At 46.7% G+C, this 15,598-nt stretch overlaps 1 protein-coding gene across 1 annotated transcript in view; it reads right to left on the reverse strand.

The window, feature by feature from the left end:
- Positions 1-128: 128 nt before the first annotated feature.
- Positions 129-15,598, reverse strand: part of Vdac1 (voltage dependent anion channel 1) — a 28,727-nt gene continuing 13,257 nt past the window's right edge. The window contains exons 2-9 of the mRNA XM_052196036.1: positions 15,331-15,400; positions 14,517-14,566; positions 13,099-13,251; positions 12,954-13,006; positions 5,631-5,858; positions 3,521-3,671; positions 1,972-2,029; positions 129-1,007 (exon numbers count right to left, since the gene is read on the reverse strand). Of these exons, the coding sequence (XP_052051996.1) occupies positions 916-1,007; positions 1,972-2,029; positions 3,521-3,671; positions 5,631-5,858; positions 12,954-13,006; positions 13,099-13,251; positions 14,517-14,566; positions 15,331-15,397 (852 nt within the window). The 5' untranslated portion in view covers positions 15,398-15,400 and the 3' untranslated portion in view covers positions 129-915. The remainder of the gene's footprint in view (positions 1,008-1,971; positions 2,030-3,520; positions 3,672-5,630; positions 5,859-12,953; positions 13,007-13,098; positions 13,252-14,516; positions 14,567-15,330; positions 15,401-15,598) is intronic.

Here is a 15,598-nt window from a genome sequence, read left to right on the forward strand (position 1 = left end):
TTCCACCATCAGGTTAGAGGTGATTTATTAGACGCCAAGAACAAAAGTCCTATGAACAAAAAGAGCAAAGCACCAATCCAAAGCAATGCCCCAACCATTCATATTTTTTAACAAAAGCAACGAGAGGATGAGGTTTCAATATTTTATTCAAGTTTTATTTTAAGTGATGTTAATTACAGCATTTGAAGGGGAGGAGCTAATTCCACACAAAATGGAAGACTCTATAATGTACCCATTAAACTGCTAAAAAATAGTGGTGAGGCTACAAGAGGAGTCAGTTGAGATCCCTAGTGTTGTCAGGATGTGACCAGCTCAGAGCCGGAGAACCCGGAAGCTATTTCATACTCTGGTGCAATGGCAAAAGAAGAAATCCAAAAAAACAAAAAAGAAGAAGAAGAAGAAGGAAAACCACACCACAACACAAGGAAGAATTAAGTCCTGAATGACTGGCTCCATCATGCCCGCCCTCTCCACCCTAAAATGGCACAAAAGAAATAGCTAACCACACCCTAGAGACTACTTTTGGTGTAAAACAGGTAACTGCTGGGCTAGGATGGGAACAGGGCATGATGGGAACAGGGTTCGATACTCTGGAAGTCTCGATGTCATCTGGGGACTGGATACAGATTTACAAAGTGTCCACATGTTCCCAGCTTCCACGGGCAGCCTGGCATCTCTAGAGGGCTCCTCCCCAGCCCACGCCTACAGCTAAAAGGGACCCTTTCTGGAATGGGGTTTCTGCTGTACCTCTGAAATGGTAACACCTTAAATCCGAGTCATCCTTAGTCTGGAGGAGGTCTAACATGGTATTTGTCAACTCTCGAATCCCCAACATATGACATTAAAAGGTACACTAAAATCTGAAGGTAGCTATGCTGCAAAATAGTTTAAAATTAACGATTGTACAATATTCATTTATGCTTGAAATTCCAGTCCTAGACCAAGCTTGTGGCCACCCGCGTTGACGTTCTTGCCATCCAGAAGGGCTGACAGCGTCAGTTTGATACCTGTAGGGAGTTGAGATGGAAGGGGTGAGAGGGAGGGGTGACAATTAGAGGAAGGAGGAGAGAGAAAGGGGCAAGAGAGAAAGGCAAGAGAAGAGAGGTTAGCATCCAAGTCAGGATCTGTTCCAGGTGCAGTCAGCAGTGGCCACGAGAGGTCAAGGTGCGTTCTGTAATACAACCCGACCTGCTGCTATCCTTGACCGGACACATGGACAGACATCACTGACTCGAAGAGCAGAAACCCTGCTGGAACGTGCTTCCAAATCCCCTGTCCACCCTGCCTCCCCCAGTCCCATGACAACGAGTGTGCCAACCGCTGCTGCCCCCACTCAAAAAGTTGCTTGAGCAATACTGCCTCGGAGGGAAACCCTATCCATGTCTCAGGACAGCCTGAATCTTACATTCATCTATGTAACACGTGTGCACACCCCCCCCCATACACACATAAACAATAAACTCCTTCTCCTGGGACTTAGTTGTAATTTTAGATCGAACGGGCTGGTTTTCCCTGGAGGAACTTGATTCTCATATCACATAATCAGCTTTAAGGGTTCAAAAGTGGGATTTCTTCTGCAGTCCTCACACACCAGTGAGAGGCTGGAATACTATGCATCATACATAGAAGACCCACTCACTACCCACCATCCCTATACCCTAGTCTTTCTATCGTGCGGATAATTGACAGGCTAATTTTGACTACAGCCTGGAAGTAGTTATCACATATCACACACTGGGGAAAGGAAAGGAGAAAATGGCCAGAGCTGTGATGCGAGTGAACCCAGGCGCTTTCCTTCTGCTCTCTATTTCTCAGACTCTTTTTTTTTTTCTTTTTATAATGACTTTACAACTCCCTTTATAAGCACTTAATTATAAAAGTTTACATATACTCCATTATAATGTCCCTCGGCAATAGCAGAAACCAGCAAAATGCAACGTTGAACTAGCTTTGCACGTGGGCAGCACATACCTGGTTTTAGGGTCTGAGTGTACCCTAAGCCAATCAGGCTGGAGTTGTTCACTTTGGCCTGAAAAAAAAAAAAAAAAGATTAAGTCCAAGCGAAGACCTTGTCCCTCGCCCATGAAGTCTGTCCCACAGGTCTACCTCCAAACTTGGTGACAGGATCTTAAGCAAATCCCAGGTATCAGAACCTTGTTCGTGCCTGTTCACCGCCATCTCGTAAAACCCAAGGAGATGTGTCACATGCAAGTGTGTGTGCTTTCCTGTGTCTGTGAACTTCCAAGGACAGAGCAAGGAGAAGGGCTCTCGGCAGGCCGTGTCCCTTCTGACTGTTCCTTTATGCTCCCAACATCCCAACAAGGAGAGCCCTTGTGTTTCGGTTTTTTATATGCGTGCCTCATGTTGAGGGAGCCAAGCCCAGTCTCCTGACTTAAAATAGTCTCTCTGTGAGCTACACCAACCAGCAGAACCATTCTGCAACATGACACTTCCTTATCCCACCTCAAAAAGGTGATCCCTACAGCGTAATAACAGAAGCCAGCTCAACTGGGTTCACCACAGAACCTGTGCCATCCCAGGAACCTGGAGGGGTGCCACGGGGTAAGCAAGACAAGATGCCACCTGGTTTTGTCGTTTTTTTTAGAGATGTGATCGCACTATATTGGCCCAAAGTTGCCTTTTAACTCTTGCTACGTCACAGCCAAGAATGGCTTTCTTCTGATCCTTCTGCATGCTGTTTCTGCAGTTCTGGAGACCAAGCACAGGCTTTCTGTATGCTGAACAAGCACCCTACCAATAGAGCTACACCCCTGCCTTGTTTCTGTTTGTCTGGGTTCTTCCCAGGAACGTGGCTGAAGCCCAAATAATGCTGGGCAAGGACTCTACCACTGGAATACATCATCCTGACCATTGATGCCTTAATGTGGACTGTAGCGACTGAAAACCAAATAAAAAGGAAGGGAAGAAGAGTAAGACACTTAAGGGAACCCCTCCTTACAGTTTGCATGAGAGGCTCAATAGCAAAGCAGTCTGCTTACAGACAGGTCCCAGCACACACTTACTGTGTGCTGTGTGCCTTTAAGAAAATTACCCAATCAACCTCCGTAAGCGTTCAGCTCCTCCAGTGTCAAAGTACTGAAGATATAAAAACTATGCAGGTGTCAAGCAGGGTGACACGCCTTTAATCCCAGCACTTGGGAGGTAGAGGCAAGCAGATCACTGAGTTTGAGGCCAGCCTGATCTATAGAGTGAGTTCCAGGACTGCCAGGACTACACAGAGAACCTCTGTCTCCAAAAAGATACAAACAAAAAACAAAAAGTCCTGGAGGCCAATCGAAGCACAAACCTTTAATCCCAGCGCTGCTGAGGCAGAGGCAGGCAGATCTCTGTGAGGTCTATAGAGTAAGTTCCAGACCCCCCACATAGTGAGACTTTTTAAAAAGTATCTGCCTCAAGTATCTCAAACACAAGAACTGTCTTTGGCCAGTGAGAGAATATCGAAGCAGAAGCACAGAAGTCTCTCAGTCGTGTGAGATGGGTGGTTCTCTCGGGTACCCACCGAAAAACAGGCATCAGGGTCGACCTGATACTTGGCTGCTATTCCAAAGCGAGTGTTACTGTTTCCTGCGGTCCAGGCGAGATTGACAGCAGTCTCCAACTTCTTGTTCACCTTCTGGTAAATGGAGCCGCCGAACTCTGTCCCATCGTTCCTGCGAGTAAGCATAGCAACAGATGACCAGCTGTCCGGGGAGGCGGGTTGAAGCTCAGGTAGAGTCACCAGCACCGACAAGAGAGCAAGGATGCTAGAAAGAGAATGAGTCGAGCCAGGGCCTCGACGCCAAATGTCACAAAAGTGCTGAAATACAGGAAGCCCTACAGGAGTAGGACAGACACCAGAGTCTCAAAGTTTCAGAAGATAAAATATCTTACCCATCACTGAGAACTCTCTTAGGCATCCTAGACTACTACCAGAGCAATACAGAACCTGAAGATAGCTTCTAAACGCTCTTTAAAAGTGGGGTTAGAGCCGGGCGGTGGTGGCGCATGCCTGTAATCCCAGCACTCTGGGAGACAGAGGCAGGTGGATTTCTGAGTTCGAGGCCAGCCTGGTCTACAGAATGAGTTCCAGTACAGCCAGGGCTACACAGAGAAACCCTGTCTCAAAAAAAAAAAAAAAAAAAAAAAAAAACACAAAAAAACCAAAACCAAAACCAAAACAAAAGGGCTTAGGTGGAGCTGGAGAAATGGCTCCGTGGTTAAGATTACTCACTGCTTTTCCAAAGGACCTGAGTTCAGCTCCCAGCACCTACTTCAAGCAGCTTACAACTGTCCATAACTCAGCTCTAGGGCATCCAGCACCCTCTTCTAGCCACCATGGGCACCTGCATACATGTGACACACATCTCACACACACACACACACACACACACACACACACACACACGTGAATAAAAATAAACCTTTTTTTTTAGTTTCTTTTGTATTTTCCAAATGAAAGCAGAAACTAGAAAATTAGAATCCTAAAGAGTTTTCTGCTGCCTACTGTTTGTGTCTTCACTTTGGTAAATGGTTATGTCAAAGATGTTAGGAGGAAGCTGAAGAGATACAGCCAAAATGGTCAAGAAAGTTCTGTGCCACATTCCTTGAAAGGTTGGTGCTGTGGTTTGGATGAGGAAGAAGAGAACAGACTTCCTGCAAGTTGTTATGTAACTTCTACACATACACTGAGGCATAGGAGTTCACAGACAGACAGACACACACACACACACACACACACATACTAATACATGTTTTTAGTTGTTATTAATGGAAAAAGTATTTGTTTAGACTAATACCATTGGTCTGAATTTAAGAAGCTATTTATTTAGCACCCTCTATCTAGTGGAAAGAACAGATTAGTACTTCATGGAATTAACCCAAGCAAACTTACTTTTCAAAAAAAAATGTTTGAAATGTATGGGGGCTTGAGGAAAATCCCCCTCAGAGCCATGCAGAGGGCACTGGATACCCTGAGGCTAGGGTTTCAGGCAGCTGTGAGCCGTGCATGACAGGGGATGCTGGGAACAACACTGGCTCTTCTCTCAGCAAGTGTTTTTATCTGCGGAGATTTCCTCCAGCCCCAGATCAGATTATTTTTATGATTAAAAATTTTTACCGCAAGTCATCAATGTCCTTTAACCTCCAAATCCACGCACAGACTCTCCCCAACCTAACAGGCCCCCCTCTTCCCAGTACCCGACCATCTAGCAATCAGCAAGCCGATATGTGGTGTGAAACAAAAATGCTCACAGGCTGTGTGAGCCAAATGACTGAGAACTGACCTTAGGAGAAAAGGAAAAGCCGCCATCCTAGCCGCACACATAAACACCCCATGACCTTATGAATGAGACCGGCCTGCACTTGAGTGCTTGGTCTTCAGCTGGTCAAACTGTTTGGGAAGGATTAGGAGGTGTGGCCTTGCTGGAGGCGATTTCAAAAGATTACCCCCACCCCCATCGTTCCCTCTTTCTGTCTGCCTTGTGGTGGTGGATCAAGATGTGAGCTCTCGGCAGTTCCCTCATAGACTGCAACACACTAAAATGGTAAGTCTAACTAAACACTTTCTTTTACAGGTTGCCTTGGTTACAGCAACAGGAAAAGTGACCAAAACAACCCCCACATCCACTTACACATTAGTATGAAGCTGGAATTCGTCCGTCTTGTAGCCAACTGCAAAGTTGCTCTGGGTCACTCGGGACTTTGAGGTCTCGAAATTCATCTGGTAGCCAGCCAGCCAACCCTCGTAGCCAAGCACCAGAGCACCCCGGATGGAGGGCCCGGCAATGTCAAAGTCCACATCGCAGCCTAGGTTGATGTGCTCCCTCTTGTAGCCTGTCTTGATTTTAGCATTTTTTTTCCTGAAAGGAAAAGGAAGAGTGTATTCTAGCCAAGCTAACTCATCTTGATACAATCGTGCAAGAACTGTAAAAATTTTATCTGATCCCAGTCTGTGTAGGAGCTAGGGAATAGAAGTGAGGTCCATAGCCAGTTGTCCCCAAACACCTGCTAAGCCACAAACAGGACACAACTTCTCCTCAACTCAAATCGTCTGAAAAAGCCTGCGTCAGCACTGTGTACACCATGGGAAGAGACCAGAAAGTGAGTGCTGACCATATGCTTTTTCCGGCCTCTCCCCACGGCTAACCAAAACCCTACACAGGAATCTATTTTCCAAACCTACAGAAAAGAGGCACATACCTCAAAGCTGCCCGTTGAGATGGTCATCTTTGTGGCTCACCCAGTAGCCAGTAAAAAAAGAAATAGCAGACCCTGGGACTCAGTGTCCAGCATTCACACTGGCAGTTCCCGACTACCTGTAACTCCAGGTCCTGAGCATCTGACCCCTTTTCTGGCTTCTTTGGGGACCTCCTCCACCCCCTCACATGTGAAACATATTCAGAACATACGTACACACATAAAATAAACAATAGGTCTTTCCCTGCTTAGTGACTATGATTGGAGACCTTTTGCCACTATAGTCGTGAGACCCCACTGAGTTCACAACTCAGAGTCCTGGATACTGATGAGGACCCTGAGTCCTTCAGATCTCAGGTCCAGCCCAGATTTACATCTAAACCCAGTTAGCTCAGTGTCTGTCAGCTATTTCTCAAGACCCAGTGTCCCTCGGCAAGGAGTCATGCCACAAACCAATATTTATTTATACAGCCTAACTAACTTTTATCCAAAACAAACTCCAGAGAATAAGTGAACAACTATTGGGCTGAGTAGATGGCTTAGTGGGTAAAGTGCTTGCCAGACAAGCCTAAAGACCTGAGTTCAAAGCCCTAGAACCCAGTAAGGACCATATGCACAGCAGAAGCCTCCATGATCCCAGTGAACCTCTTGGGAAGATGGGAGAGAGAGACAGGAGGCTTGCTGACACTCAAGAGCCACCTGGCACATACAGCAGCGAACGAAAGAACTCATGCCTCTGGCCGGAGAGATGGCTCATCGGTTAAGAGCACTGGCTGCTCTTCCAGAGGACCTGGGTTCAATTCCCAGCACCCACATGGCAGCTTACAACTGTCTGGAACTGCAGTTCCAGGGGATCTGACACCCTCACTCAGACATGCATGCAGGTACAACACCAATGCACATAAAATAAAGATAAATGCAATATTTTTAAAGAAAAAAAAAGTCCTGCTGTAAGAAAGTGAAGCAGAGCCGGGCAGTGGTGGCACAGCCTGTAATCCCAGCACTTGGGAGGCAGAGGCAAGCGGATTTCTGAGTTCAAGGCCAGCCTGGTCTACAGAGTGAGTTCCAGGACAGCCAGGGCTATACAAAGAAACCCTGTCTTGAAAAAAACCAAAATCCAAAAAAAAAAAAAAAAAAAGAAAGTGAAGCAGAAGATTATCCTTTGACCCACAAGCACACCGAGGCACTGTGTGCATATGCTGCATGCACACAAATGAATTTTATTTTTTTAAAGTCTTTGTGGTTTTGGTTTATCAAGACCAAATTTCTCTGTGTAACAGCCCTGGCTGTCCCAGAACTCTTTCTATAGACCATGCTAGCCTTGAACTCAAAGATCGGTTTGCCTCCCAAGTGCTAGGATTAAAGGCCACCCACCACTGCCCAGGGGAAAAAAACAATTTTTTTAAAGATCAAATCTACCAAGTAAAATTAGAACTACATCATAGGCTTGCAAAAGAAATGACTTCCTGGCCAACTGCTTTCTCAGCCTAGACCACAGAAACCAGGACCCAGCACTCTAAAAGACAACACATACTTGTCCATCCCTGGCCTTCTTCAGCGACATTAAGGGGTGGTACACAGTGTAGACCATGGACTCTGACCCTGTCCCCTCCCCCAGGGGCCCCGCTGTTTCTTGGTAAATGGCCAGTTACAGATCCAGGGCAGCAAACACACAAAGTAAGCCTGAAGCGGCTCTTTAAGCTATCAGAGATTAGTAGGAATTATTGGGCAAACAGACCGAATTGCTAAAATAAGGTTTCCACCCAAGGCCTTCAAAGATAGAAATATGTGAGCATTGGTAAGACAAGAATTGGCAATAGACATATATATATATATATATATATATATATATATATATATATATATATTAGTTTAGGGCCAGTAACACAGTACTATGGTACTTAAGGTATTGGCACTTGCTGCCACGCCTAACCACCTGAGTTCAACTGCCCAGACCCACATAATGGAGGGAGGACACCAACTCCCAAGGAGGTAAGAGGAGCATAACTTGGAGGCCAGCCTGGGCTACATAATCAGACCTGTCTCAATAAAACATGAGTGGCACACACCAGGCCATGAAGGCAGGAGGATCAGGAGGTCAAGGCCAGCCTTGGATACATAAAAGCTCAAGGCCAGACAGGACTTCTCGAGACCCTCTCTCAAAAGACAAAACCAGCAAAAAGCTGCCATGGACTACAAAGTGTGGTGCCTGTGGCAGAGCCTCTGACCAATGCCAGGCACCACCCACACCAGTTCTCATGGGATTCTGGCTAAGGGTCCAAGCATCCCAAGAAACGTGACAGTGACTGAGAGCACCCCTGGGATTTGCCTGGAGCACAGCTCTGGAGATTTTCCTTTCTCAAATGTCACCGGGATTTTCTTTTCTACTTAAGGAGTGGTGCTAATTTGACGAGCACTCAAGAGATACACAACAGATTAGATGGCTAGCAAGCAGGAAGGCACTCAAGGGTGGGTGCTAATCCGTAAGGGAGGTCTGCAGTCCCGTCCAGTTGTGCCTGCATTTGGCTCAGGGTGGTCACTGCTTTCTGGGTCTCACCAGAGCTTCAGAAGCCAGCGTTAATTCCCAATGAGCCAAAGAGTCATCAAAGTTCATCTACCCAACACACCTAGGGCCTACAACACTACCCGCGTAACAACATTCCCAACATAAGGCACCAAGGCTCCTAGGAGAAATAACTGACAGCAGGACCAGGGAAGAAGAAAGACCCTAAGATGAACTTCACACAACTCCAAAACAAGAAACACAGAGAGCCTCAAAGACAGTGAGAGGAGCACCCCCAAAAGCCCACACACATCAACCTGAAAGAGCGCCACACTGTCACAGCAGGAGCCACAGTGTAAATGATGTAACTGCATATAACTCACAGAATAAATGTCCATGAGTCTATATGTGAGTCGAGAATAATTAGGGGCTGGCAAAAGAGCTCAGCAGTAGAGGTGCCTGCAGCCAAACTTAATGACAAGCAAATCCCTGGGGCTAACATGGAAAAAGGAGAAAACCAAACCTGTCAAGTTGTTCTCTGATGCCTGCACACACACTGTGATACACATACAAGGACGAAACTGCTTGTGTGTGTGTACGTATGTGTGTGTATATATACATATCTATGTGTATTATGTGTTTTTTTCAGATAATAAAGGGATGGGGAGATGGTTTGGCTGCTCTTGCAGAAAGTATGAGTCCCACGTCCAGGACCCACATGGTGGCTCACACATCTCTAACTCCAGTTCCAAGAGCTCTAGTGTCACCCTCTGACCTTCACAGGTACTGGGCACATAAGCGGTATACATACATACACATGTGTAGACAAAACACTATAAAGACAAACTTTAAAGATAATACATCGGTGGTGGCGCACACCTGTAATCCCAGCACTCTGGGAGGCAGAGGCAGGCAGATTTCTGAGTTCGAGGCCAGCCTGGTCTACAGAGTGAGTTCCAGGACAGCCAGGGTTATACAGAGAAACCCTGTCTCGAAACAAACAAACAAACAAACAAAACAAAACAAGACAAAACAAAACAAAAAAGATAATACATCAAAATAAAAACCAAAGCTGGCTAAGGGAGGAGCAGGCTGCTCTTCCCTACAGAGAAAGCCAGCACTGGGGAGGCAGAGGCAGGAGGATAGCTGAGTTCAAGGCCAGCCTGGTTTACAGATCTTGTTCTAGGATGGCCAGGGCTACACAGAGAAACCCTGTCTCAAGAAGCAAGAAAAGAAGGAAGGAAGGGAATACCTACCAATAACAACACAGGCCAGCATCAAAGGACGCCTCCGTGCACCCCAAGTGTGCTGAGAAAATATCTGCAGTCTCACCACCTCCCCATAACACAGCTACTAAGCACCAAGCTGGAAACCAACAGCTTTATGGCAGGGACCCAGCAGCCACATAACCAAGGTTGGTATCACAGGCCAGGACACACGATAGATAGCGGTCTTCCAGACAGCACGCAGAGTGGACACAACGAGGTGTCACTTCTTCAGCTGCCAAAAAAAAAAAAATGCCACCTGAATAGACTCAGGAGGAAACATCAGACTGATCCCAGTAGAAGGACACTCTGCAAAGAGCTCTCAGCAATTTCTCAAAACCGTCAGGGTCATGAGAGACAGAGAAAGATGGAGAGCGTGTCCCAGGGAGAGGCCACAAAGGACACCTTCAAGCTTGATGCAACGGAGGAACCAGAACTGGGTCCCAGGCCAGGAAGATAACATCAGCGGGGCACGGGTGTAATAGTGTGGCACCAGCGTTCCCTTGCTGATCTTTGTTAGTCACAATTGCTTAATGACAGGGACACATTCTGAAAATTGCACCGTTGGGCCATTTGGTCATTAAGCAAACATCACGGGGTACACTCACAGAAACCTAGATGACCATGATTAACCACTCAACCACGACCTCCTCATGGACCCGAGAGACAGATGTCCAAGGCAGGCAATGTAACACAGCACATGGGCTCGCGGGAAATATTTTATAAGAAGAAACACGCTCTAATGATCAGAAGAACATAATGAGTGAGTACACAAGCCAGGCACACACTCGGCCCAAATATTGTTACGTGAGCATAATTATACATGCTCGACTTTTACAGGGAGATAACAGAGTGGGCGGTGTTTATGTCAATTATTACAGACTCAATAAATGCACTGTGTTCTGATGGCAATAAGCAACAGGAACTTTTCAGCTCTGCACTAATCTCAAGAGGGACACAGTCCTATATGTGCTTGATTGAAATAGTATTTTGTAGTGAATAGCTATATATTATTTAGTATGTGCTGTGTTATAATATGATGGCAGGTAGAAAACGTCAACATTGGAGGGAGGGAGGGGAGAGGTAGAGGAGAGCTCCACACACTGCTTGTATCACAATTTTTTATATAAAAACTGTAAAACTATTTCAAAAGAAAAGTTAAACTGAGGGGGCTGGGGAGATGACCCAATAGTTGACAGCACTCCCTGCTCTTGCACAGAACCAAGGTTCAGTTCCAAGCACCCACATGGCAGCCCACAGCCTTAATCCCAGCACTGGAGAGGCAGAGGCAGGCAATCAAAAGAGGGGGAGAGGAAGGGGAGGGGAGGAGAGGGAGAGGGAGAAAGCACAGAATCACACAAGATATAAACAGATGTCACTGAACCACGGGTGTAAAAGGTGGTGGAAATGGCAAACCTTAGACATGTACTGCCAAGCTAAAAACCTGCCAAAGGCCGGAATGACGGGGCACGCCTTTAATCCCAGCACTAGGGAGGCAGAGCCACGCAGATCTCTCAGTTTGAGACCAGCCTGGCCTACAAAACAAGTCCATGACAGCCAGAGCTGTTACACGGAGAAACCTGTCTCAAAAAAACGATACAACAACAACAACAACAAAAACAAACAAACAAACGAAAAACCTGCCAAATTGAAAACTTACAAGCTTAAAACTTAGTAAAAGCCTAAACTCAACAAAAGCCTGGGCAAAACAACTTTCCCCTGATGATTTAGGAGACTCACCATTCTAAGAACAAAAGCACAAGAGTATCAAATAGTCTAGAAAAGAGTTCCTTCTAGGGCTAGAGAGATTGCTCAGCGGTTAAAAGCACTGACTGCTCTCTCAGAGGTCCTGAGTTCAATCCCAGCAACCACATGGTGGCTCACAACCATCTGTAAATAGAGTCCGATACACTCCTCTGGTGTGTGTCTGAAGACAGCGGCAGTGTACTCGTATGAGAAGATTCCTTCTAGTTCTGTAGAGCCCTCAGGAGGGGAGGCAGAGGGGCTTTCACTCTCTGCCCTCTAATGCGTCAATAACCAACATGCCTAAACTGCTTCTGGCCAGAGGACCTGGCAGCCCCAGGAGCCACCTTGTGGTTAAGCTCCCAAGATCTCAGAGTCTCAGAAAACTGGGAGAAGAGCCCTCCACACGTACAAAACAAGCTGGCAACAGTGACCAATCAGCCGCTGATGCTAAATGCCACCTCTGCCCTTCAGCCTCGGCCACTTTCATTTACTGGCATCGTGTGAAACAGATCAACTGGGACAGAAAGCGCTTGGCCTGCAGCCAGGCACACAATGGCATTGTGGGATCTTAGCAGTAAACACTGGCCTGAGTCCTCCACAACCAAGGAGAACCCTTAGCCCTGGAGACACAGCTCAGTGTGGCTGTAGAATACATCACCAATGGACTGCATAAGCCCTGGTTTCCAACCTCAGCAGCCCATAACTGGGTATGGAACCACCCATGAGTCTAGTACTTGAGAGACAGAAGCAGGAGGATGAGAAGTTCAGTGTCATCCTTGCCTACAAAATGAGTTCAAGGCCAGCCTGGGCTACAGGAGAGATCCTGTGTCAAAAGGAAAAGGGAAGTTGCTTGGGGAAAACAGTATCCTAAGGCACCCTCAATCTCCAAATGAGCACAGGAACATACAAAACCATTTGTTAAAGAAATGCATTTCCTAAATTAAGACTGCTTGCTACAGCACAGTCCCTTAACAGTTGGATCTACATGTCCTGGACAGAACACCGCCACGGACCCGAATGTGCAGCACTTGGACCAGGGCCGCCTCATTGTTGCTGCTGCCTGGTTGGCTTTTGCTCTTTGATCTGGAAGCTCACTACATACCCCTGGCTGGCCCTAACCACACCATTCCTTCCACCCTCCAGCCTCCCAGCTAAGAGGCTACCTTTGACATGCTGTCAGCCCAAATCCTTTGCTGTAATGGACCCATTACATCTCAGAACGTCCTCATGGGTGAGAACCTTACCCAGTGTTAGGCGAGAAAGATGAATCAAAGGTCAGCTTCAGTCCACGAGCAAGCTGCATATAAGAGAGAGGTGGCACAGGTTAGCCAGAAGCGGGACCCGGGCTGTTTCAGTGGGAAGAAGAGGAGGCAGGCAGGGGGCTCTTACCTGGTCTTCCACCGTGATCTCGGTGCCCAGGGTGTTGTCCGTGTTCCACTTCTCCGTAAAGGTTAGCCCGTACTCAGTCCATCGGTACTTGGTTTCCAGACTGCCGTTCACTTTGGTGGTTTCCGTGTTGGCAGAGCCTGAGCTGGTAAATTCCTTAAAGGAAAGAGAGAGAGAGCTTGGCCTACAGTCCAGTCTGCCCTTAGTTCAGACCCGTAAGCAACAGAGCGTCCCCGACGTGTCCAGGCAAAACTAGTTCTGCAGTTCAGTTACACACTGAAAATACAAAGGAGTGAAAGAGCTACCCAAAACTTCTGGAACGTTCTTTGTTGGAGGATAGCTTCCTTCTTTCCCTGGAGCCCTAAAGTCTGGACAGGAAACCACCCAGCTTCCCTGTTGCCTCCAGTCTCAGACGAAGGGAGCTATCGCTGACAGAGCAATACACCCTTCCCTCCAACAGTCGCTATAGATACCTGTATCTCTATCTAAGAACAGAAATGTTTCCTAAATAACAATGAAACATTACAAACATAGGTGACGCCATACACCTTTAATCCCAGCACTCAGGCAGAGACAGGTGGATCTCTGTGAGTTCGAGGCCAGCCTGGTCTACAGAGTGAGTTCTAGGGCAACCAGGACCATGTAGAGAGACAATGTCTCAAAAAACTAAAGATAAACAAACAAACAAACAAACAGGTCAGCGGGGCTGAAGAGATGGCTCAGCGATCAAGAGAACTTAATGCTCTTATAGAGGACCTGGGTTCAAGTCCCAGCACCCCCCACTATGCAGTTCACAATGGCCTAAAAAAGTAACTCCAGTTTCAGGGAACCTGATGCGCTCCTTTGGCCTCCCCAGGTTCCCGCACGCATGTGGGGTATACAAACTAATGCAGACACACACACAGACACACACACACACATAGACACACACACACACACACATACACACACACACACAAATAAACTAAGTCTTTAAATAAAGAAAACAACCTAAGTCAAAGCTGGGTGTAATGGCTCACACCTTATAATACAAGCACACGGGAGGCTAAGGCAGGAGAGTTTCTGTGACTTGAAACCAGCCTGAGTTACTACAGAGTAAGACTCCACGTCAAAATAATGGGGGGGGGGGTGTCACTTTTAAAATAAGCATCAAGGATGGATCAGGTTAGATCAGTGATAGCGCACACACATGCCTACAGTGCATTGGCTGGGAGTTTGATTTTGAACAATGCAAAATAACTTGTAAAAAAGCATTAAAAGCGACTATAGTCCCAGACCATCTATTGAACAGAGCTTTGATGACAAGAATTAACAGCCACAATCCAAGCAGGCAACTGGTTTTTTTGCTCTGCCAGCCAGGCCACAGCACCCCCTACTGGTCAGGGACAAAATTAACATCCTGTGCAAGTGGAGAGACTTACCAATCCATTCTCGGACTTCGTTTTCAAATCAAGTTTTATTAAGCCAAAGCCTAAAGAAGGAAAAACAGCCAAAATCAAGTTAACTAATTAAGCCAGAGGAGTTGGAGGTGTATCTCAGCAGCAGAATAATTGCTAGCAAGCTCAAGGTTTGACCCCCAGCACTAAAAAAAATAAAAATAAAATTAAAAAAATATATAAAAAATAATAACTTTTTTAAAAAAATGTATCTATTTTATATATGCAAGTACACTATCACTTTCTTCAGACACACCAGAAGAGGGCATCAGAACCCATTATAGATGGTTGTGAGCCACCATGTGGTTGCTGGGATTTGAGCTCAGGATCTCTGGAAGAGCAGTCAGTGCTCTTAACCTCTGAATCATCTCTCCAGCCCCAAAATAATAGCTTGAAGCTAGGACACCACTGCTTTCCTCCTGGCTATCTGGAAATGCTTCAAGAAAGCCAGGGTAACAGTGGCAGACAGAACGAACACAGGCCTGACCTGTGCCCTTGCAGGACTAGTGAGGCAGGTTCCAACAGCTGGCAGAGGCTGTCATCAGACATGGTGGGCCCATCAGGGTATATTTAGAACGGTGCTTTACTGGGACAGACACTGGCGCTTGCGCAGGACTAGATCTGCCATGTGCCTTGCGATACCTGAGCCTCACCACTGGGTGGCGCACAGCCGCAGGAAGCTCATCCTTTGGACATCTAAGTCGTCAGCTGGGAACTGACCACCTCAAGTGTCACAAAGATGCCAGCTCCCTTAGTAGGTGAAAGGCCTTCCATTGCTCCCGACTCCTCCGACACTCACCGTAGCCCTTGGTGAAGACATCTCTGGCGGACTTGCCAAGATCAGCGTATGTGGGAGGTACGGCCATGTTCTGCCACAACAAAAGCACGAGAATGAATGAATGCATCGGTAATTATGGAAATTAGTTTACCACCAATAAAACTTATTTGATATAATTAAACAACCAATAAAAATCACTGAGCTCTAAAAGTCCCAGGCATCTTTTACCCGCCAGGTGTGGGTGTGCCCTGAACTGTCTCACCCTTCCTCCGAAGAGCTGGGGACACTT

This window comes from Apodemus sylvaticus, chromosome 10 (genome assembly GCF_947179515.1).
Source record: "Apodemus sylvaticus chromosome 10, mApoSyl1.1, whole genome shotgun sequence".
In the NCBI taxonomy this organism is placed as follows: Eukaryota; Metazoa; Chordata; class Mammalia; order Rodentia; family Muridae; genus Apodemus; species Apodemus sylvaticus.